The sequence below is a fragment of the Anomaloglossus baeobatrachus genome, chromosome 11 (assembly GCF_048569485.1).
Source record: "Anomaloglossus baeobatrachus isolate aAnoBae1 chromosome 11, aAnoBae1.hap1, whole genome shotgun sequence".
Taxonomy (NCBI): Eukaryota; Metazoa; Chordata; class Amphibia; order Anura; family Aromobatidae; genus Anomaloglossus; species Anomaloglossus baeobatrachus.
Window position 1 is genome coordinate 104,827,901 of NC_134363.1, and position 17,372 is coordinate 104,845,272.

General features: G+C 49.1%; 1 protein-coding gene across 1 annotated transcript in view; it reads right to left on the reverse strand.

The window, feature by feature from the left end:
* Positions 1-3,446: 3,446 nt before the first annotated feature.
* The window catches only part of DPAGT1 (dolichyl-phosphate N-acetylglucosaminephosphotransferase 1), a 31,203-nt gene continuing 17,277 nt past the window's right edge, over positions 3,447-17,372 (reverse strand). Inside the window, exons 7-9 of the mRNA XM_075327633.1 lie at positions 14,439-14,526; positions 14,187-14,336; positions 3,447-3,749 (exon numbers count right to left, since the gene is read on the reverse strand). Coding sequence (XP_075183748.1) covers positions 3,684-3,749; positions 14,187-14,336; positions 14,439-14,526 — 304 coding nt within the window. The 3' untranslated portion in view covers positions 3,447-3,683. The remainder of the gene's footprint in view (positions 3,750-14,186; positions 14,337-14,438; positions 14,527-17,372) is intronic.

Genomic DNA, 17,372 nt, shown 5'->3' on the forward strand with positions numbered 1-17,372 from the left:
GCATCAGCCTCCGCCAGCATCAGCCTCTCTCCTTCTAGCCTCCTCCAGCATCAGCCTCCCTCTCCCAGCCTTCCCCAGGATCAGCGTCTCTCCTCCCAGCCTCCATCCTCCCAGCCTTCCCCAGCATCAGCTTTCCCCTCCCAGCCTCCCTCAGCATCAGCCTTCCCCAGCATCGGCCTCTCTCCTCCCAGCCTCGGCCTCTCTCCTTCCAGCCTCTCCCAGCATCAGCCTCTCTCCTTCCAGCCTCCCTCAGCATCAGCCTCCTCTTCCCAGCCTTCCTCAGGATCAGCCTCTCTCCTCCCAGCCTCCTTCTTCCCAGCCTCATCCTCCCAGCCTCCCTCAGCATCAGCCTTCCGCTCCCAGTCTCCCCCAGCATCAGCCTCCCCAAGCATCAGCCTCCACCAGCATCAGCCTCTCTCCTTCCAGCCTCCCCCAGCATCAGCCTCTCTCCTTCCAGCCTCCCCCAGCATCAGCCTCCCGTTCCCAGCCTTCCCCAGGATCAGCCTCTCTCCTCCCAGCCTCCCTCAGCATCAGCCTTCCCCTCCCAGTCTCCCCCAGCATCAGCCTCCCCAAGCATCAGCCTCCACCAGCATTAGCCTCTCTCCTCCCAGCCTCCTTCTTCCCAGCCTCATCCTCCCAGCCTCCCTCAGCATCAGCCTTCCGCTCCCAGTCTCCCCCAGCATCAGCCTCCCCAAGCATCAGCCTCCCCCAGCATCAGCCTCTCTCCTTCCAGCCTCCCTCAGCATCAGCCTCCCGTTCCCAGCCTTCCCCAGGATCAGCCTCTCTCCTCCCAGCCTCCTTCCTCCCAGCCTCCCTCAGCATCAGCCTTCCCCTCCCAGTCTCCACCAGCATTAGCCTCTCTCCTTCCAGCCTCCCCCAGCATCAGCCTCCCCAAGCATCAGCCTCCCTCGTCCCAGCCTCCCCCAGCATCAGCCTCTCTCCTCCCAGCCTTCCCCATGATCAGCCTCTCTGCTCCCAGCCTCCTCCAGCACGCCGTGCTCCTCTGCCGACACTCACACACCCGATCGCATCCACTCACACACACCCGATCGCATACACTCACACACAAAGACACACAGACACTGACGATATTGCACATACGCGCTGATACTCACAACATCCGGGGATATCACATGCTTCTGGCCATGTGATCCCCCGGCAGGTCCTGGAAGCTCACAACAGCACAGTATCGCCGCCGAGAAGCAAGCGATATCCCAGGATGCTGTGAGTATGTGGATGCGATGTGATGTGTGAGGTGTGTGTGAGTGTGATCTGATTTGTGTGTGTGTGTGTGTGTGCTGTTATGTGTGTGTATGTTCCGCAGCTGCAGGACCTTGATGTGTGGATGCGATGTGATGTGTGTGTGAGGTGTGTATGAGAGTGAGTGTGAGCCGGTGTACACTGGTAACTATGATACACATCGGGTAACTAAGGGACCTTAGTTACCCGATGTGTATAATGGTTACCAGCTTTCACGGCCTCCGTCAAGATCCCAGCATCGCAAGGTTATGTCTGGCGCTGCCGGGATCCTGACGGAGCCGGTGTAGAAGCAAGCGATATCCCAGCATGTTGTGATGTGTGAGGTGTGTGTGAGAGTGAGTGTGAGTGTGATCTGATGTGTGTGTGTACTCACCTGGGAATCGGAGCTCCGTGTCAGTTGGGCCAGAGCGAGCGTGCATTGCGTGAGGGGGGTGGGGCCTGCAGAGAGCCGGGGCGAGAGGCCAATCCGTGTGGGGGGGCGGGGCCATGGCGAGCCCAGCGGCCAATCAGCTTTGTGTCACCGTAAGGACATGTCACGGTGACACAATTTTGGAGCATGACAGACAGACAGAATAAGGCAATTATATATATAGATTAATATGGAAGCTGTCGGAATTGTCACCCATGGATTGTGCCCTGTGGGTAGAGAGGAGTGATGGCACCCTGATTTTAGCAGGCTGCCTGTCAGTTGTTATAGAGAACCTGTGCCCATGATAATGCCGTCTAATCTGCAGCAGCATGTTATAGAGCAGGGGGAGGGGAGCACCATGTAAATAGTTTGGGGAGAAAAGATTCAGTATGACCTGTGATTTCATCATCTACCCTGTGCTCTGTGATCATTGGGCCCGTGGACAGTCCTGTCAGTGACTGACCGCTACCTCTGTATACAAAGCTGTCTGTCACTGATAGGACTGCCCACTGGAGCAGGAATCCCAGAAAGAGCCAAGGAGTAGGGGATGTGTGAGAAAAGTCAGTATAGCAGTCTACTCAGCGCCTCCTGCTATGAGATTGTGACTACACATTGGACACCATTTTCATGGTGAGCCGTTCTCTTTAAACTCCATTCATTCATTAGTTTGGAGGCTGGAGTATGAATCCATGAAATATTCAGGATATGTCTGCTTCGATGCTGGTTGACTTTTTTTTTTTTACTATTACTGTGCATAGTTAGAAAGCTGTCAATTAGCAGCTGGAGGGTGAGAGAAGCCACATATCAGGAATAGCAGACGCTGTGACTGATGAATTGAGTAATATTTAGGAATAAGCTGTCATTTTGTTACACTGCAGGAATTAGTGTCTGTACTCATTTAGGGCCACATATACAGGGCGTCAGAACTCATTAAAGCTGGCTAAGAGTTGACCACAATACAGTGACGTTTATATATTAAAACCTACATGGATAATAGAATGTTTTGTCACTTGGAAAACTACGTATTAGATCGCCACAAACAGATCGTCCTCCTGTCTGAGAATTTAGCCATACCACTGAGCTGCAATCCTTTTGGAATTATTTTTTTTTTTTTTCTCTCCCTGGACAAGGGCAGTATTTTTCTTTTATTAATTGGTTTTCCTTACAAGACATCATGTACATATCTGCATTATAACTCTGGGTTGTAATGTGGTGTCTGTTGATAAGGTCCCATCATATTTCCATGTGCTATTTATTATAGGAAGCTGCAGTTTCATTTATATTTCCTCAATTTGGATTTTATAACAAATGGTTGTACCATTCTCCACTGGACATCAGTATGGGGATGGTCTCCCAGAAACCTTGTAGATGAAATGTCACTAAGAGCACACAAGTATGGGGCTGGATATTTTATGTGTTACATCACAATGAATAAAGTGCAGCTAAAATCGGGTCTGATTGCTTCCTGCTCCGCATGTCTGATGCAGGTCAGTAACACGGAGGGGTCACACTTCTCCACCTATTCGGATGACACGTACAAACTATCTTTAGATCCTTAAAGCGCAGACTTCTTTCAACACTTGAATCTTATAGGATTGGGCCCTACTTGAGCTAATGACTATCCCAGGACCCCCATATTTCCTTTACATATTTTGATATTACCAGGTTGCCATCAGCTACTGGCAATTAAATATTTTTACTTAAAGGTAAGATCTTAACAATTTCCCTCTTCAAACATCACATTTACATAAAGTGTAAAATAAAAAAGGCAGAGTAATTAAAAACATAAACCTTTTAATATTTAAAAATAAAAAAAATCCTGCTTTAGTTCCTTCACAATAAATCGGCCACCATATGAGTTCCAGTCCAGTTACACCAAAGGCTTTAGTGCGTTTTTGTAAAGATGGATCCCGATGTTGAGGGATAGTTTATTTGGTAAAATAATTGGATGTAATGTGACTATTAATGGCCTTAAAGCAGCAGCGAGGTCATAATGTCCAGTCCAAAGGGGATGTCACACATCATAGAAGAGCCTCACCAACTGGTACCGGATTAAGAAGGCACAGCAGCTTCCCAGAACCTGCCAAGGCAACAAACAGCAGCTGTAACTGCGCTCATGCTGTGGAAGAGTCCCCCCCCATAGTGCTCTTCTCCACTTGCGTTTAAAAAAAAAATCACAACGATACTCTGCTACAAATGTGAGTCGAGTGTCCTGTGCATGATCAGCGTACAGTGTGTTTTGTTTTTTTTTACTCGCATGTCATATGGATGCTATGTGAGTGTTTATGCAAGCAGCGGTGGACTGGCTACTGGAGGAATCTCCAGTAATACCAGGCCTGGCCGCGGTTACCTGCAGTAAACTCCAGAGCTGTCACCTAAGCTCCAGAGATCAGCCCGGTCTGTCTGCAGCTGTGCTGAACTGAACAGCAATGGCCAGGGAATCAATCACTCGGCGCTCGCTGTTCAGTCCAGGCTGCACGCCAGAGCTCAGGTGACAGCTCCGGAGTTCAGTGCATGTAACCGCGGCCAGGACTGGTATTACTGGAGATTCCTCCGGTAGCCAGTCTGACGCGGTATGCAAGTGTCAAGGATCCGGGTGACATGCGCATGCCACCCGTATTCTGATTATTTTCTCGCTCCCATAGGATTGCATGGGGGTGCAAGAGCTGGGACTCTGTGCAAATCGCAGCATGCTGCGATTTCACAGAGAGCACAAGTCATGCCGTTAAAAATTTAGGACGAGGACACTGCCTCATTGATTAATACTGGTGCAAGTGCGATCCGATTTTTTTTTTTTTATCGGATCGCACTTGCACATAGAAATCGCAAGTGGAGAAGAGCTCTTAATCATACACTAGGGCAAAGTAAAGCGATTGTAGGACAAAATACACTAGAAACAAATGCTCCAAGTGTATTATGTGCTCACCTGTGGGGTTTTTTTTCCTGCTTTCTTGCAGCGTTTACTGATTCTAAGTTATCTCCTAATTCATCAATTTCAACTTTTTAAAAGTTAAAATTTGTCAAACTTCAGTCCTATCCTCGGTATGTTTTGGCACCAACAAATACCCAAAAAAACAGCTCAAAACAAGAATTTTTTTTTTACTTTGCATGCAATTCATGAATTTGGTGCTAAAAAGGCAAATACCACAAGACAATAGCAGAAAGTGACATAAAACACAAATGATGAATCGAGGCCTTAGGTTTAAAATAAGCTTTAGGCTACTTTCACATTTCCGTTGTTTCAAATCCGCCAGGTCCATCGTTGCAACGGAACAGCCTTGTTTTAGCTGTCAACGGACGAATTATTTCACAGGATTCCATTCAGAGGCATCCTGTGAAATAACTGATCCGTTGTGTGTTTTACGACTGATTCGTCGTGCTCCGTTGTTTTTGGTACAGCCCAGTGGGAATGCCAGACATTTTGGAGACCTATATAACTGTTTTCACAGGCCATCTGTGACAGTTTGGAGAGAAAGGGGCAGAATGAATGGTGTTATAGCTAAAAAATGACCAGCATTATGTGGATTATTACTATTATTACTATCAAACCAATCTGGAGCCTTGCAATGTGATTGTGTACATACTGGGCGTGCTCAGTAGAAAATGACTGAATCCAGTGCTGGATTCTGTCGTGCGATGGATTATGGCAGAATCCTGCACCATAGACAACCATTATACCTCTTCACGGATTGCGACGGAATCCTGTGCAGTGCGTCGTTCGATGTTCCAAAAAAAACGTTACATTGTTCGTTGCTTCCGTCCAATGGTCAGTCATTCCACGACTGATCCCCCACGCGACAGATGCAAAGCCATGAGTCGCAATCCGTCGTTAATACAAGTCTGTGGGAAAAAATGGAATCCTGGAAATTATTTTGCAGGATTCCGTTTTTTTCTCAAAGTGATGGATTGTGTCTGAGGCAAAATGACAGAAATGTGAAATTAGCCTTATATAGTAAACTTCCTTGTCATTGTGTTAGGGTGTGTGCCCACAATCAGTGTATGCAGCATGTTTAAGCTGCGTCCAAAACGCTGCGATGTACAAGCACTGTGGATTGGATTTCTAGAAATCTCCTGCCCACTGTGCGTGTACTGCCCATAGTGTGAACTGACCTGTGGTGCAGCTTCCCAAGCCACAAGCGTTCTCTGCAGGGAGAACAGAAGAGAGCGACCGCAACTACCCAAACCTCGATTGTGGGCACGAGCGGCTGCAGTCTCCTGCGGAGAAGACTCGCAGCCCCACAGGTCAGGACCCGCCCCGTCCAGATTGTGGGCATGTAGCATCTTCTGTGTCCACTGTATTAATGAGATTTGTGCCATTAGGCCCCAGGACAGTCAGCCTCTAATTGTAATATGCAGCCTGTAACTAGTCATGGTGGTTTCCATTGGGAAATGAACAGCAGCCTGGAAGTGTGAGGCAATAACTCAGGTTGCCGTGATCTGTTCGCTAAGGTAAGACGGTTGCTTGTAATAAGTAGATCACATTTTACAAGTTAGTACCAAATCACATCAGGTAGAAAAGCGAGATCAATGCCCATCAGCACTTCCCATTCACCACCATACAAGTGTCCTGAATCTCCACTTTTCACATCTTCTCTTAGCCACCATGATTGGATTTGTTTAACATTAGAGGTAAAGAAGTCAGTTCCCCCTCCCTCACCCTAGTTTGAGCCGTAATTCCTAATGTAGCACCAGTGACATGTCAGTGGCTGAGGTGCAAGGTGTGTATGACCAGTGATCAGTATATGTCACTCCCTCTCAGGGTCCACACTGCTAATATATTAGGAAAAACTCAAACCTGGAAGGTATACAGTTGAATAGGTTTATTTATGCAATCCAATAAATATGCAAAGCAATAACTGACGTTTGGTCCCACGGTCAGGCCTTCATCAGAATGGTGCGGATGGCTGAAGGCGTATAAGTGCAGCACTACGGGGCATGTGACCGCTGGATGGGGGCTACTTACCATTTATCATCCTGGGAGATCTGTATAATAAATTACATTTGTTTCTACATTATAATTGTTTTATAGTTACATTGCCCTTCTAATAATACAACATATTGAGCAGCTACTTAACAAGGAATTAGCTTTCTTTATCGTTTCTTTGGGAGACCCCAACCATGGGTGTTTAGCTTCTGCCTCCGGAGGACACACAAAGTACTACACTTAAAAGTGTAGCTCCTCCCTCTGAGCTTATACACCCCCTGGTAGCCAGTCCTAGCCAGTTTATCGCTTTGTGTTCAGGAGGTCATACATCCACACATGCATTCTCATCTGATTTGTTTGACTTTTGGAAAGAGTTTGAAGAAAAGCAGGTCCATGTCTGGACTCCCGGCATGTCCCTTCTCACCCCACTGTGTCGGCGGTGTTGTTAAGGTTGATTTACAAGGCTGAAGCCTTACATGCCGCGCTCCTTCACCATCCCTTCTGGGCTCTGGCTTGAAGTGGGAGCCAGCACGGTCTCCATGCCTGGCAGGAGTCCGGTCTCCATCCACAGCCCCTTGAGGATTCTGTTGGACCGGAGCACTCATCCCCAGGGACATGGCCCTGCGTCTCAGCAGCTAAGTACCTGAGATGTTTATGTTGGGGGTCCCGGTTCTTTATTGTATGGGGAGAGTATGCTGTATGTGATTGTTTTTAACTTTTCCGGCGGGTTCTCCAGCTTTTGCCAGAGAACCGCGCCGATGGTGCCTGCTTGTCGGCCTCGCCGATTAAATTTAGGCCCCGGCTTTGCCGGAGGCCTAGTTTCTGTTAACTACCCTCGCATGTCACTCATGCAGAGGGACAGGTTCGGCTCCTCCTGGCGGCCGTTCTACACAGGGGAGGGACACTCCCCACTGCTGGGGCATCCCTCCTTCCCTGCAGGTCTCTATAGCCCTCCAGTTCCCGCTCTTTTATAGGAACGCCCCATTTCTCAGGCAGAGTTCACTCTGCTCTGGGACATCCTGCATTCTGCATCTCTGCTGAGGTGCTGCGCACTGGGGGACTGGGCTTCGGGATCTGGAGGGCACACAACACCGCGCTCAGCGGTCTGGTAAGCCACAGCCGGTCTCCGGTTGTGGACCTCTGTATATTCTCCCTGGGGTTCATTCTCTGCAAAGCTCCCACTCCAGCAGCATGTCTCACACAAGGAGCAAGGCTCCAAAGCTTTATGCTGCATGCACTGCATGTAAGCTCCTGCTGCCTGAGCCGAGCATTTATCCACACTGTGATGGTTGCTCTAACTTGGCGGTGCCACAGCCTGGAGTCTCATCCCCAGTGGTCTCTCAGGCTGCTGCTGCTGCACCTGTGACTGAACCCCCGGCCTGGGTAGAATCCTTTTCTAGGTCCATATCCCAGTCATTTGCTGAGTCCATGGGACTTTTGTCCAGGACTTTGATGAATATGCATCAGCCCCCCTCACAGGGTGCCTCCAATACTCTTGACAGAGGACTCCTATCCTCTGACCTCCGTCCATCAGAGCTCACGGAGGATTCATCATCTGATCCCAGACCCCATCCTAAGAGAAGGCGCAGGGTTTCCTCCCCCTCCCCATCCCACGGCTCTGTCTCAAGAGCTGACTCTCAAGATGAGGAGGATGCCCTCACTGGGGGCTTGGAGGCTATGTATCCCATCGATTTCTCTGAGGGTGACTCGGACCTTAGTGATTTGATTGCTTCTATTAATTCTGTGCTGGATCTCAATCTGCCAGTGTCAGAGGAGCAACTCTCTTTGGCAGAAAAACATCAGTTTACCTCGCCTAAGAGAGTGAAGAGTGTGTTCTTTAACCACTCCAGTTTTCAGACCGCTGTGACCAAACCCAGGGCCTGCCCTGACAAACGCTTTCCAAAGCGTGGTTCTGATGACCGGTTTCCATTTCCACCTGAGGTGGTCAAGGAGTGGTCTCACTCCCCAAAGGTAGACCCTCCGGTGTCTAGGCTATCAGCCCGGATCGTTGTGTCGGTGGCTGACTGCACCTCACTTAAGGATTCCACTGACCGTCAGATTGACCTTCTGGCCAAATCTGTGTATGAAGCTGCGGGGGCCGCGTTTTCCCCGACTTTTGCAGCAGTGTGGGCTCTCAAAGCCATCTCTGCTTCTCTAGAGGAGATGCATTCCCTCACCAAGGAATCTATGCATGAGATGGTTACCTTAACTGCTCAGGCTTCAGCTTTTTCATCTTATGCCATGTCTGCCATGCTAGAGGCTGCTCACCGCACTGCGGTGGCTTCAGCTAATTCTCTTGTTATCCGCAGGATTTTGTGGCTTCGAGAGTGGAAGGCAGATGCTTCTTCCAAGAAGTTTCTTGCTGGGCTCCCTTTTGCTGGTTCACGGCTGTTTGGTGAACAGCTGGATGAAATCATTAAAGAAGCTACTGGCGGGAAGAGTGCTTCCATGCCACAAACCAAGACCAGGAAACCCGCCCAGGGTAGGAATCAATCGAGGTTTCGTTCCTCCAACTGGTCATCCTCTAAGCCTTCCGCCTCGTCCGCTAACTCAGCCAAGGATCAGAAATCCAACTGGCGCCCAAAAGCGCGTCCGCAGCAGGTTCTGCCACTAAGGCAGCTTCCTCATGACTCTCGGCCCGCTCCAACCACGTCCTTAGTCGGTGGCAGGCTCTCCCACTTTGGCGACGCTTGGTTAAAGCAAGTCTCCGATCAGTGGGTGAGAGACATCATATTTCACGGCTACAGGATACAATTCTCTTCCAGCCCTCCAAACAGATTTTTTTTCTCTCAACTCCCCCCTGCTCCAAGGCCGTGGCGTCCTTGCAGGCAAACGGAGTGATTGTTCCAGTTCCCGCTCAGGAAAGGTTCAGAGGTTTTTACTCAAATCTCTTCCTAGTTCCAAAAAAGGACGGTACCTTCCGGCCCATCCTGGATCTCAAGCTTCTCAACAAGCATGTTCGGGTGCGGCATTTTCGCATGGAGTCCCTGCGATCAGTCATTGCCTCTATGACCCAAGGGGAGTTCCTGGCGTCCATCGACATCAGAGATGCCTATCTACATGTGCCAATCGCAGTGTCACATCAGCGTTGGTTACGTTTGGCGATAGGAGAGGATCATTTCCAATTCGTGGCTCTCCCCTTCGGGTTAGCCACGGCCCCTCGGGTATTCACCAAGGTCATGGCGGCAGTGATTGCGGTCCTGCACCTCCAGGGGTTGGCAGTGCTCCCTTACCTGGACGACCTTCTGGTCAAGGGTCCATCCAGCGCAGACTGTCAGCGGAGTGTTTCGCTCACTCTCGCCACCCTAGCCCAATTCGGGTGGATTGTCAATCTTCACAAATCCACTCTGACTCCAACTCAGAGTCTCAAGTACCTAGGGATGCAGTTTGAGACTTTGCCGGCACTTGTGAAGTTGCCCTTAATCAAACAGCAGTCTCTCTGGCTAGCGGTGCGCTCTCTCCTGAGGCCCCGCTGTTATTCCCTCAGGCGCCTGATGCAGGTGCTGGGTCAAATGGTGGCTTCCATGGAGGCGGTTCCCTTTGCCCAGTTCCATCTCCGTCCTCTGCAGCTGGACATCCTCCGCTGTTGGGACAAGCGGCCTTCCTCCTTACAGAGGTTAGTGGCTCTGTCGCCACGGACCAGGAGCTCTCTTCAGTGGTGGCTTCGACCCCTCTCCCTGTCCCAAGGGCGCTCCTTCCTGGCTCCGTCCTGGGTGATTCTCACCACGCATGCCAGGCTATCCGGATGGGGAGCGGTACATCTCCACCACAGAGCTCAGGGCACTTGGACTCCGTCCGAGTCAGCCCTTTCAATCAATGTGCTGGAAACCAGAGCTGTGCTTCTAGCTCTCCTAGCCTTTCACCACCTGTTGGCGGGCAGGCACATTCGAGTCCAGTCAGACAATGCGACAGCGGTTGCCTACATCAATCACCAAGGCGGGACACGCAGCCGCCTGGCAATGTTGGAGGTCCAACGCATCCTTCAATGGGCGGAGGACTCCAAGTCCACCATATCCGCAGTCCACATCCCTGGCGTAGAAAACTGGGAGGCAGATTATCTCAGCCGTCAATCCGTGGACGGTGGCGAGTGGTCCCTGCACCCGGCAGTGTTTCAGTCAATCTGCCGCAAATGGGGCACTCCGGACGTGGACCTAATGACATCCCGTCACAACAACAAGGTTCCGGTTTACGTGGCTCGCTCCCACGATCCTCAGGCCTTCGCCGCGGACGCTCTGGTTCAAGACTGGTCCCAGTTTCGTCTGTCCTACGTGTTTCCCCCTCTAGCTCTCTTGCCCAGAGTCCTGCGCAAGATCAGAATGGAGGGCCGTCGAGTCATCCTCATTGCACCGGACTGGCCCAGGCGAGCTTGGTATCCGGACCTGCTCCAACTGTCCGTGGAGATGCCGTCCAGACCTGCTCTTGCAAGGTCCGTTTTTCCGCCCGAATTCTGCGGCACTCAAATTGACGGCGTGGCTCTTGAGTCCTGGATTTTGACGGCTTCTGGTATTCCTCCTGAAGTCATCTCCACTATGACCCGGGCCCGTAAGCCTTCCTCCGTCAAGATCTATCACAGGACTTGGAAAATGTTCCTGTCCTGGTGTCGCTCTTCCGGCCATTCTCCTTGGCCATTCTCGTTGACGACCCTTCTGTCTTTTTTACAGTCCGGTCTGCAGCTAGGACTGTCCCTTAACTCTCTCAAGGGACAAGTCTCAGCTCTATCAGTGCTGTTCCAGCGGCGTATCGCCCGGCTGGCTCAAATCCGCACCTTCATGCAAGGTGCGTCTCACATCATTCCGCCTTATCGGCGGCCCTTGGATCCCTGGGACCTTAACTTGGTCCTCACGGTATTGCAGAAACCCCCCTTTGAGCCTCTTAGACGATACAAAGAAACCTCCCTTTCTCAAAAGGTGGCCTTTCTAGTTGCCATAACTTCTCTCAGGAGAGTCTCTGATTTGGCTGCGCTCTCCTCGGAGTCACCTTTTTTGGTTTTTCACCAAGACAAGGTAGTTCTCCGTCCGACCCCGGACTTTCTTCCTAAGGTGGTCTCTCCCTTCCACCTTAACCAGGATATTTCCTTGCCTTCCTTCTGTCCGGCCCCTGTTCATCGCTTTGAGAAAGCGCTGCATACTCTAGATCTGGTGCGTGCTCTCCGGATTTATGTGGCTCGCACCGCTGCGCTTAGGCGGTGTACCTCTCTTTTTGTGCTAACCACAGGGCGGCGCAAGGGTCTCTCTGCTTCTAAGCCGACCTTGGCCCGTTGGATTAGATCGACCATTTCGGACGCCTACCAGAGTACTCAGGTGCCTCCCCCGCCGGGGATCAAAGCACACTCGACCAGAGCTGTCGGTGCCTCTTGGGCTTTTAGGCACCAGGCTACGGCTCAACAAGTCTGTCAGGCTGCCACTTGGACTAGCCTGCATACCTTTTCGAAGCACTACCAAGTGCATGCTCATACTTCGGCAGATGCGAGCTTGGGCAGACGCATCCTTCAGGCGGCTGTCGCCCACTTGTGAAGTTAGGCTCCGCCTACTTCTTAGTTTTTTCTGTTTATTCCCACCCGGGGACAGCTTTGGAACGTCCCATGGTCTGGGTCTCCCAAAGGAACGATAAAGAAAAAGAGAATTTTGTTACTTACCGTAAATTCTTTTTCTTATAGTTCCGTATTGGGAGACCCAGCTCCCTCCCTGTTGCCTGTTGGCAATTTTCTTGTTCCGTGTGTTATCACCGGCTGTTGTCGTGGACAGAGTCTCCGGTTGTTCCGGTTCTTACTCGGTTCTACTTGTGGGTGGCTATTCTCCTTCAGCTTTTGCACTAAACTGGCTAGGACTGGCTACCAGGGGGTATATAGGCTCAGAGGGAGGAGCTACACTTTTAAGTGTAGTACTTTGTGTGTCCTCCGGAGGCAGAAGCTAAACACCCATGGTCTGGGTCTCCCAATACGGAACTATAAGAAAAAGAATTTACGGTAAGTAACAAAATTCTCTTTTTCAATTGTTTCTCCACTAAAGAAAAGTGAATATGAGCAGTTGTACATCTAACCCTTAGGCTTAAGAGGCGGTTTAGCAAGTCCATACCTCATGTTTTCTGGCATGTGATCGCTGAGAGGTTTGGTAATTGTGTGCATACAGACGTGGTGTATATAAATCCTACACTAACAATGTTTTACTTTAACTGACAACTGTCATTTCAACTTATTTTTAAATTAGAAAAATACTAATGAATCCTGCAATTCTTTCCCCACAGCCACAGGAAAATCACTTGTGCACTAGCACCAATAGCAGGGTGGGCGGTGGAATAGGTCACCCAACATCAAAACCATCGGCACCTACAGGCACTGCTTCTCGGAGCGGCGTAGAGTGCCCGGAGCTGCCTATCCAGACCAGGGATGTCAGAGGCTGCGAGCGGCCGAGGCAGCTATCAAAGTGAATTATGGAAGACCTCAGTTCTGAGAACTAGCAGCAATTCAAGCACACCAGTGAACTTCTTTACATGTGTGCTATACATTAAAAGAGGATTGTGACTATTTCCCCTTTACCCCCATGATCACTGTAGTGAAGAGGTGCCCTGAACTCTTCCAATGTTCACACTTCTGGAATAGGGCTCAAAAAAGACTTCACCACCCACAGCATTAGACATTCACTTCTACATCACTGAAAAGCATTGTCAAAGAATAATGCTGGGTGTGAAGAACGACAGACACAACAAGAGGTTCTGTTGTCAGTGCACCATCACTATGACCAGTCCATGTCTATATCATAAAAGCACATCCAAAAATCATACGTGGATCTACGTAAAAATAAATACAACTGAACATGAGGTTCTTTTAGTTTAACATTCTGATCAGACTGTATGAAGCCCAGTGCCATGCCACAGTGAACTTCTCAGTGCATCCCTGACACTTAATAGGCTTAAAGGTGCGGTGCAACGTGCCAACCACAGCGACAGTGCACCGGCAGGGTAGGCGACCTGGTGTCTCACAGCACCTGCTGTGCGGCTGAGTCCCCATAACTCCAGGCCACCCCACCCAAGACACAAAACCATAGCAACAATGGCCGACACCACATCAACACTAAGTGAAAGTAGCTGGAAAACTGACCTGTTACAGGCTCTCAGAATGTGAACTGAAGGCAAAAATAGGCAGAACCCCTTTTTGCAGTCTCCTGCAAATTAAAAATGCCTGTGCCAAATGGGAGAAGTAAGACAAACGGGACAGGTCTTGGAATGGAACATAGCTACAGAAAAACATGGACTGCACATCCAAAAATTATCAGTTGATCTTGTGCTGCTGGGCAAAAATTAAGGCTATTAAAACTTCGGGACGCCCTGAAGGGTTCGCCGTGACGTGGCAGTGGCTTCACACAGTCTGGTCAGAATGTTACACCAAGAACCTCATGTTCAGTTTTATACATTTTTGCCTATACATTACATGACCATATGATTTTTGGATGTGCAGTCCATGTCCTTCTACAACTATGTCACTCTGTGCTTTTCTGCAATCCCTGAATTATAGCTAGTACTGATATTAATATAAGGGTCTATCCATCTATTGTAGTGGGAATAAGGGGAAAACCCTCAGATGCCTATTCTGCTCACCTGGATGAGAAGTAACAGTATGGTCAGATATTTCTCTTGCGTTGGCCCAATGATCATCAGCACAAAGTTAATGAGAGTTAAATTACTCATCTCCACGAATTCTTCATCAGCCTGCGGTCTGATGTCAACAACACGAAGAACCTCTGCAACCTAAATATAGGGAATAGAAGGAACAGAAATCCGAATACGGACAGCGCTCTGATGATTATTCCTGCAGACACGTGGTGTATATACAGTATATCCATCTGTTACCTTTATAACAAGAGATCCAGTTACTGACAGATCTTTTATCTTGAATTTGGAGTAGCTCATATTCAGTTTTCCTGTGCTGCGGTCAAACCTTAAGAAATATACAGGCACTTGTGGTTATATAGCAGAGAATGATGATGTGTATAAGGAGATGCTCATCTGTACTGGTCACCACTCATCTCATACATGTGTAATAAGGTATACAGCTTGTTCATATGATGGGTACAGGACTTAAGGGGGCTTTACATGCAACGACATCGCTAATGAGATGTCGTTGGAGTCACGGAATTCGTGACGCACATCCGGCCTCATTAGCGACATCGTTGCGTGTGAAACGTACGAACGACCGCTAACGATCAAAATTACTCACCTAATCGTTGATCGTTGACACGTCTTTCTAATCCCAAATATCGCTACTGTTGCAGGACGCAGGTTGTTAGTCGTTCCTGAGGCAGCACACATCGCTACGTGTGACACCCCAGGAACGATGAACAACAACGTACCTGCGTCCTCCGGCAACGAGGTGGGGCGTCACTTTCTTTTGGCTGCTCTACGCCCCTCCGCTTCTATTGGACGGCTGCCGTGTGACGTTGCTGTGACGCCGGACGAACCGCCCCCTTAGAAAGGAGGCGGTTTGCCGGCCACAGCGACATCGCTAGGTAGGTAAGTACGTGTGACGGGTCCTAGCGATGTTGTGCGCCACGGGCAGCGATTTGCCCGTGACACACAACCGATGGGGTCGGGTGCTTTCACCAGCGACAGCGCTAGCGATGACGCTGCGTCTCAAGTAGCCTTAAGGCTTTGTACACACATTCATTATTTTATCACTATGGTGAGAATAGTGTAGCTCACAGAAAACTGACCCATTGTAAGTCAATGGAGGAAAAAAAACCCCAAAAACCCAATTATTCATTATGGATCATAATAGATCTGTTTATCAATCAGTACTGGTGTAAAAATTGAGGTCATGACACCAATGAAAAGAAGACTAAGGCCAGGTTGACATGAGTGTATTTCATGATCTATAAATGACCAAAATGCCCAGATTGAACTTGGGCTTCTGTCCCGAACTTACAGTCTCAGACACACATAAGTTAGGGCCAAGAGACCTGCGGTCAGTCTGAGAGCTGCACTTCAGTTATGGACTGTGAAATACACATGAACTTGACCTAAAAGAGGTTGTTCCATTACAACCACCTTGTAGAGCAGGGCTGAAAAAAGTGCGGCCTGTGGGCCACATCCGATCCTCTAGCTGTTCCAGTCCGACTCGTGGACCAAGACAACAGAAAGGCTAAAACAGTGGTCCGCACTGTGCCCTCTCTGCCTGGCCAGTGCCCAACACCGTATGTCACGGTTACCCACAGGATGCGGATAGCGGAGAATACATTGGTAGAGGAGGGGTCACCGGTCACTTCTTCCACCAATGAGCATGAGACAGCTGTGCTGATGGTCAGTGCAACAGAGCGGGGGAGGAATTGGAGAGAGGAGAGTATGTGGTGGTTTTTTTTTTTTCATATGTGTATGTGCACATACTGAATATAGATGGCTATGTGGGGCTTATGTATATAGGAGACTATGTGGGGCTCAGGTATATGTGAAGCTATGCAGGAGTCAATGTATATAACAGAGGCTATATGGGGCTCAGAGTATATAAGACGCTGTGTGGGGGGGGTCACAGTGTATATGGGAGGCTATATGTGGGCTCATGCTGTATATACTAAGCTATGTGGGGGTTCATGCTGTATTTAGGAGGTTATATGGGGTGTCATACTGTATATAAGGGGCTATGTGGAGGTTTATACTGTATATAGGGGTCGGTGTGGGCCCATATGGTATATAGGGAGCTATGTGGAGGTTCATACTGTACGTAGAGTGCTGTGTGTGTGCTCATACGGTACATAGGGGGGTGGCAGCATACTTAATTCTGCTTAATATTAATATGAAATATGTTAAATATTAATATTGAGCAGCATTAATTTCAGCCTATTGGTTTGGTCCTCCACACCAGTCATGGTCTCATGTGGACCCTCTGGAAAATTAAATGCCCACCCTTACAGTAGAGTTTATGGACATGAAAAAATGTATAACAACTTTGCCTCCCAAAATGATAAAGGTTGTCTATGATGAGACAATCACTGTTAGAAGAGTGCACCAGAGATGAAGAGTTAGGCCTTGTGCCCACAGAGCGTTTTATAGCGTTTTTTATTGCTATTTTTAATCAATAGAAGCAAGGAAAAAGCATCCCAGCAAAGTCTATGAGAATCGGGACTTGCTGTGCCCACGTTGCTTCTTTTTCAGTTGCTTTTTTTCTTTTCTTTTTGCTGAAAAAAGAAGCAACATGTCAAATTGTTTTAGCGTTTTTTTCCTGCTTTTTTCCCCAATTGACTTCAATGGAGTAGGGGAAAAAAAGCAGGAAAAAACGCATGTGTAATGCCCACGTTGCTTTATATTTTATGCGTTTGGGCGTTTCTAGGAAGAAAAGAAAGCTATGGCTATGTAGATTCCTTCATAGAAGAATGCCACATAGCCAGCGTCGGCAGCTATTTCCTTATCTCCCATTGTTTACCACGACACCTCTGCAGGGACCCCCCACTGACGTCACAAGGTAAAGAGTTCATCCAGCAGGGGATCTCCAGGAAATCCCACAGTAATCCTCCTGTATGAATTGTATTCACCTTGTGACATCCCCGAACTTGTACAGCGAGATGTCCCGGTAAACAATGTAGGCCCCCCCCCCCCCGCTGACGTCACAAGGTAAAGGAGTTTATCCCAGCTGGGATCTACAGGAACGGGGAGGGGGGTTTGGGGAAAGTAATTCCTCGGCAATCCCCATGCATGAATTGTATTCACCTTGTGACATCCCCGAACTTCCCTGCAGGGACACGTCGCGGTAAACAATGCAGGGTCCCCCGCTGATGTCACAGGGTAAATAGTTCA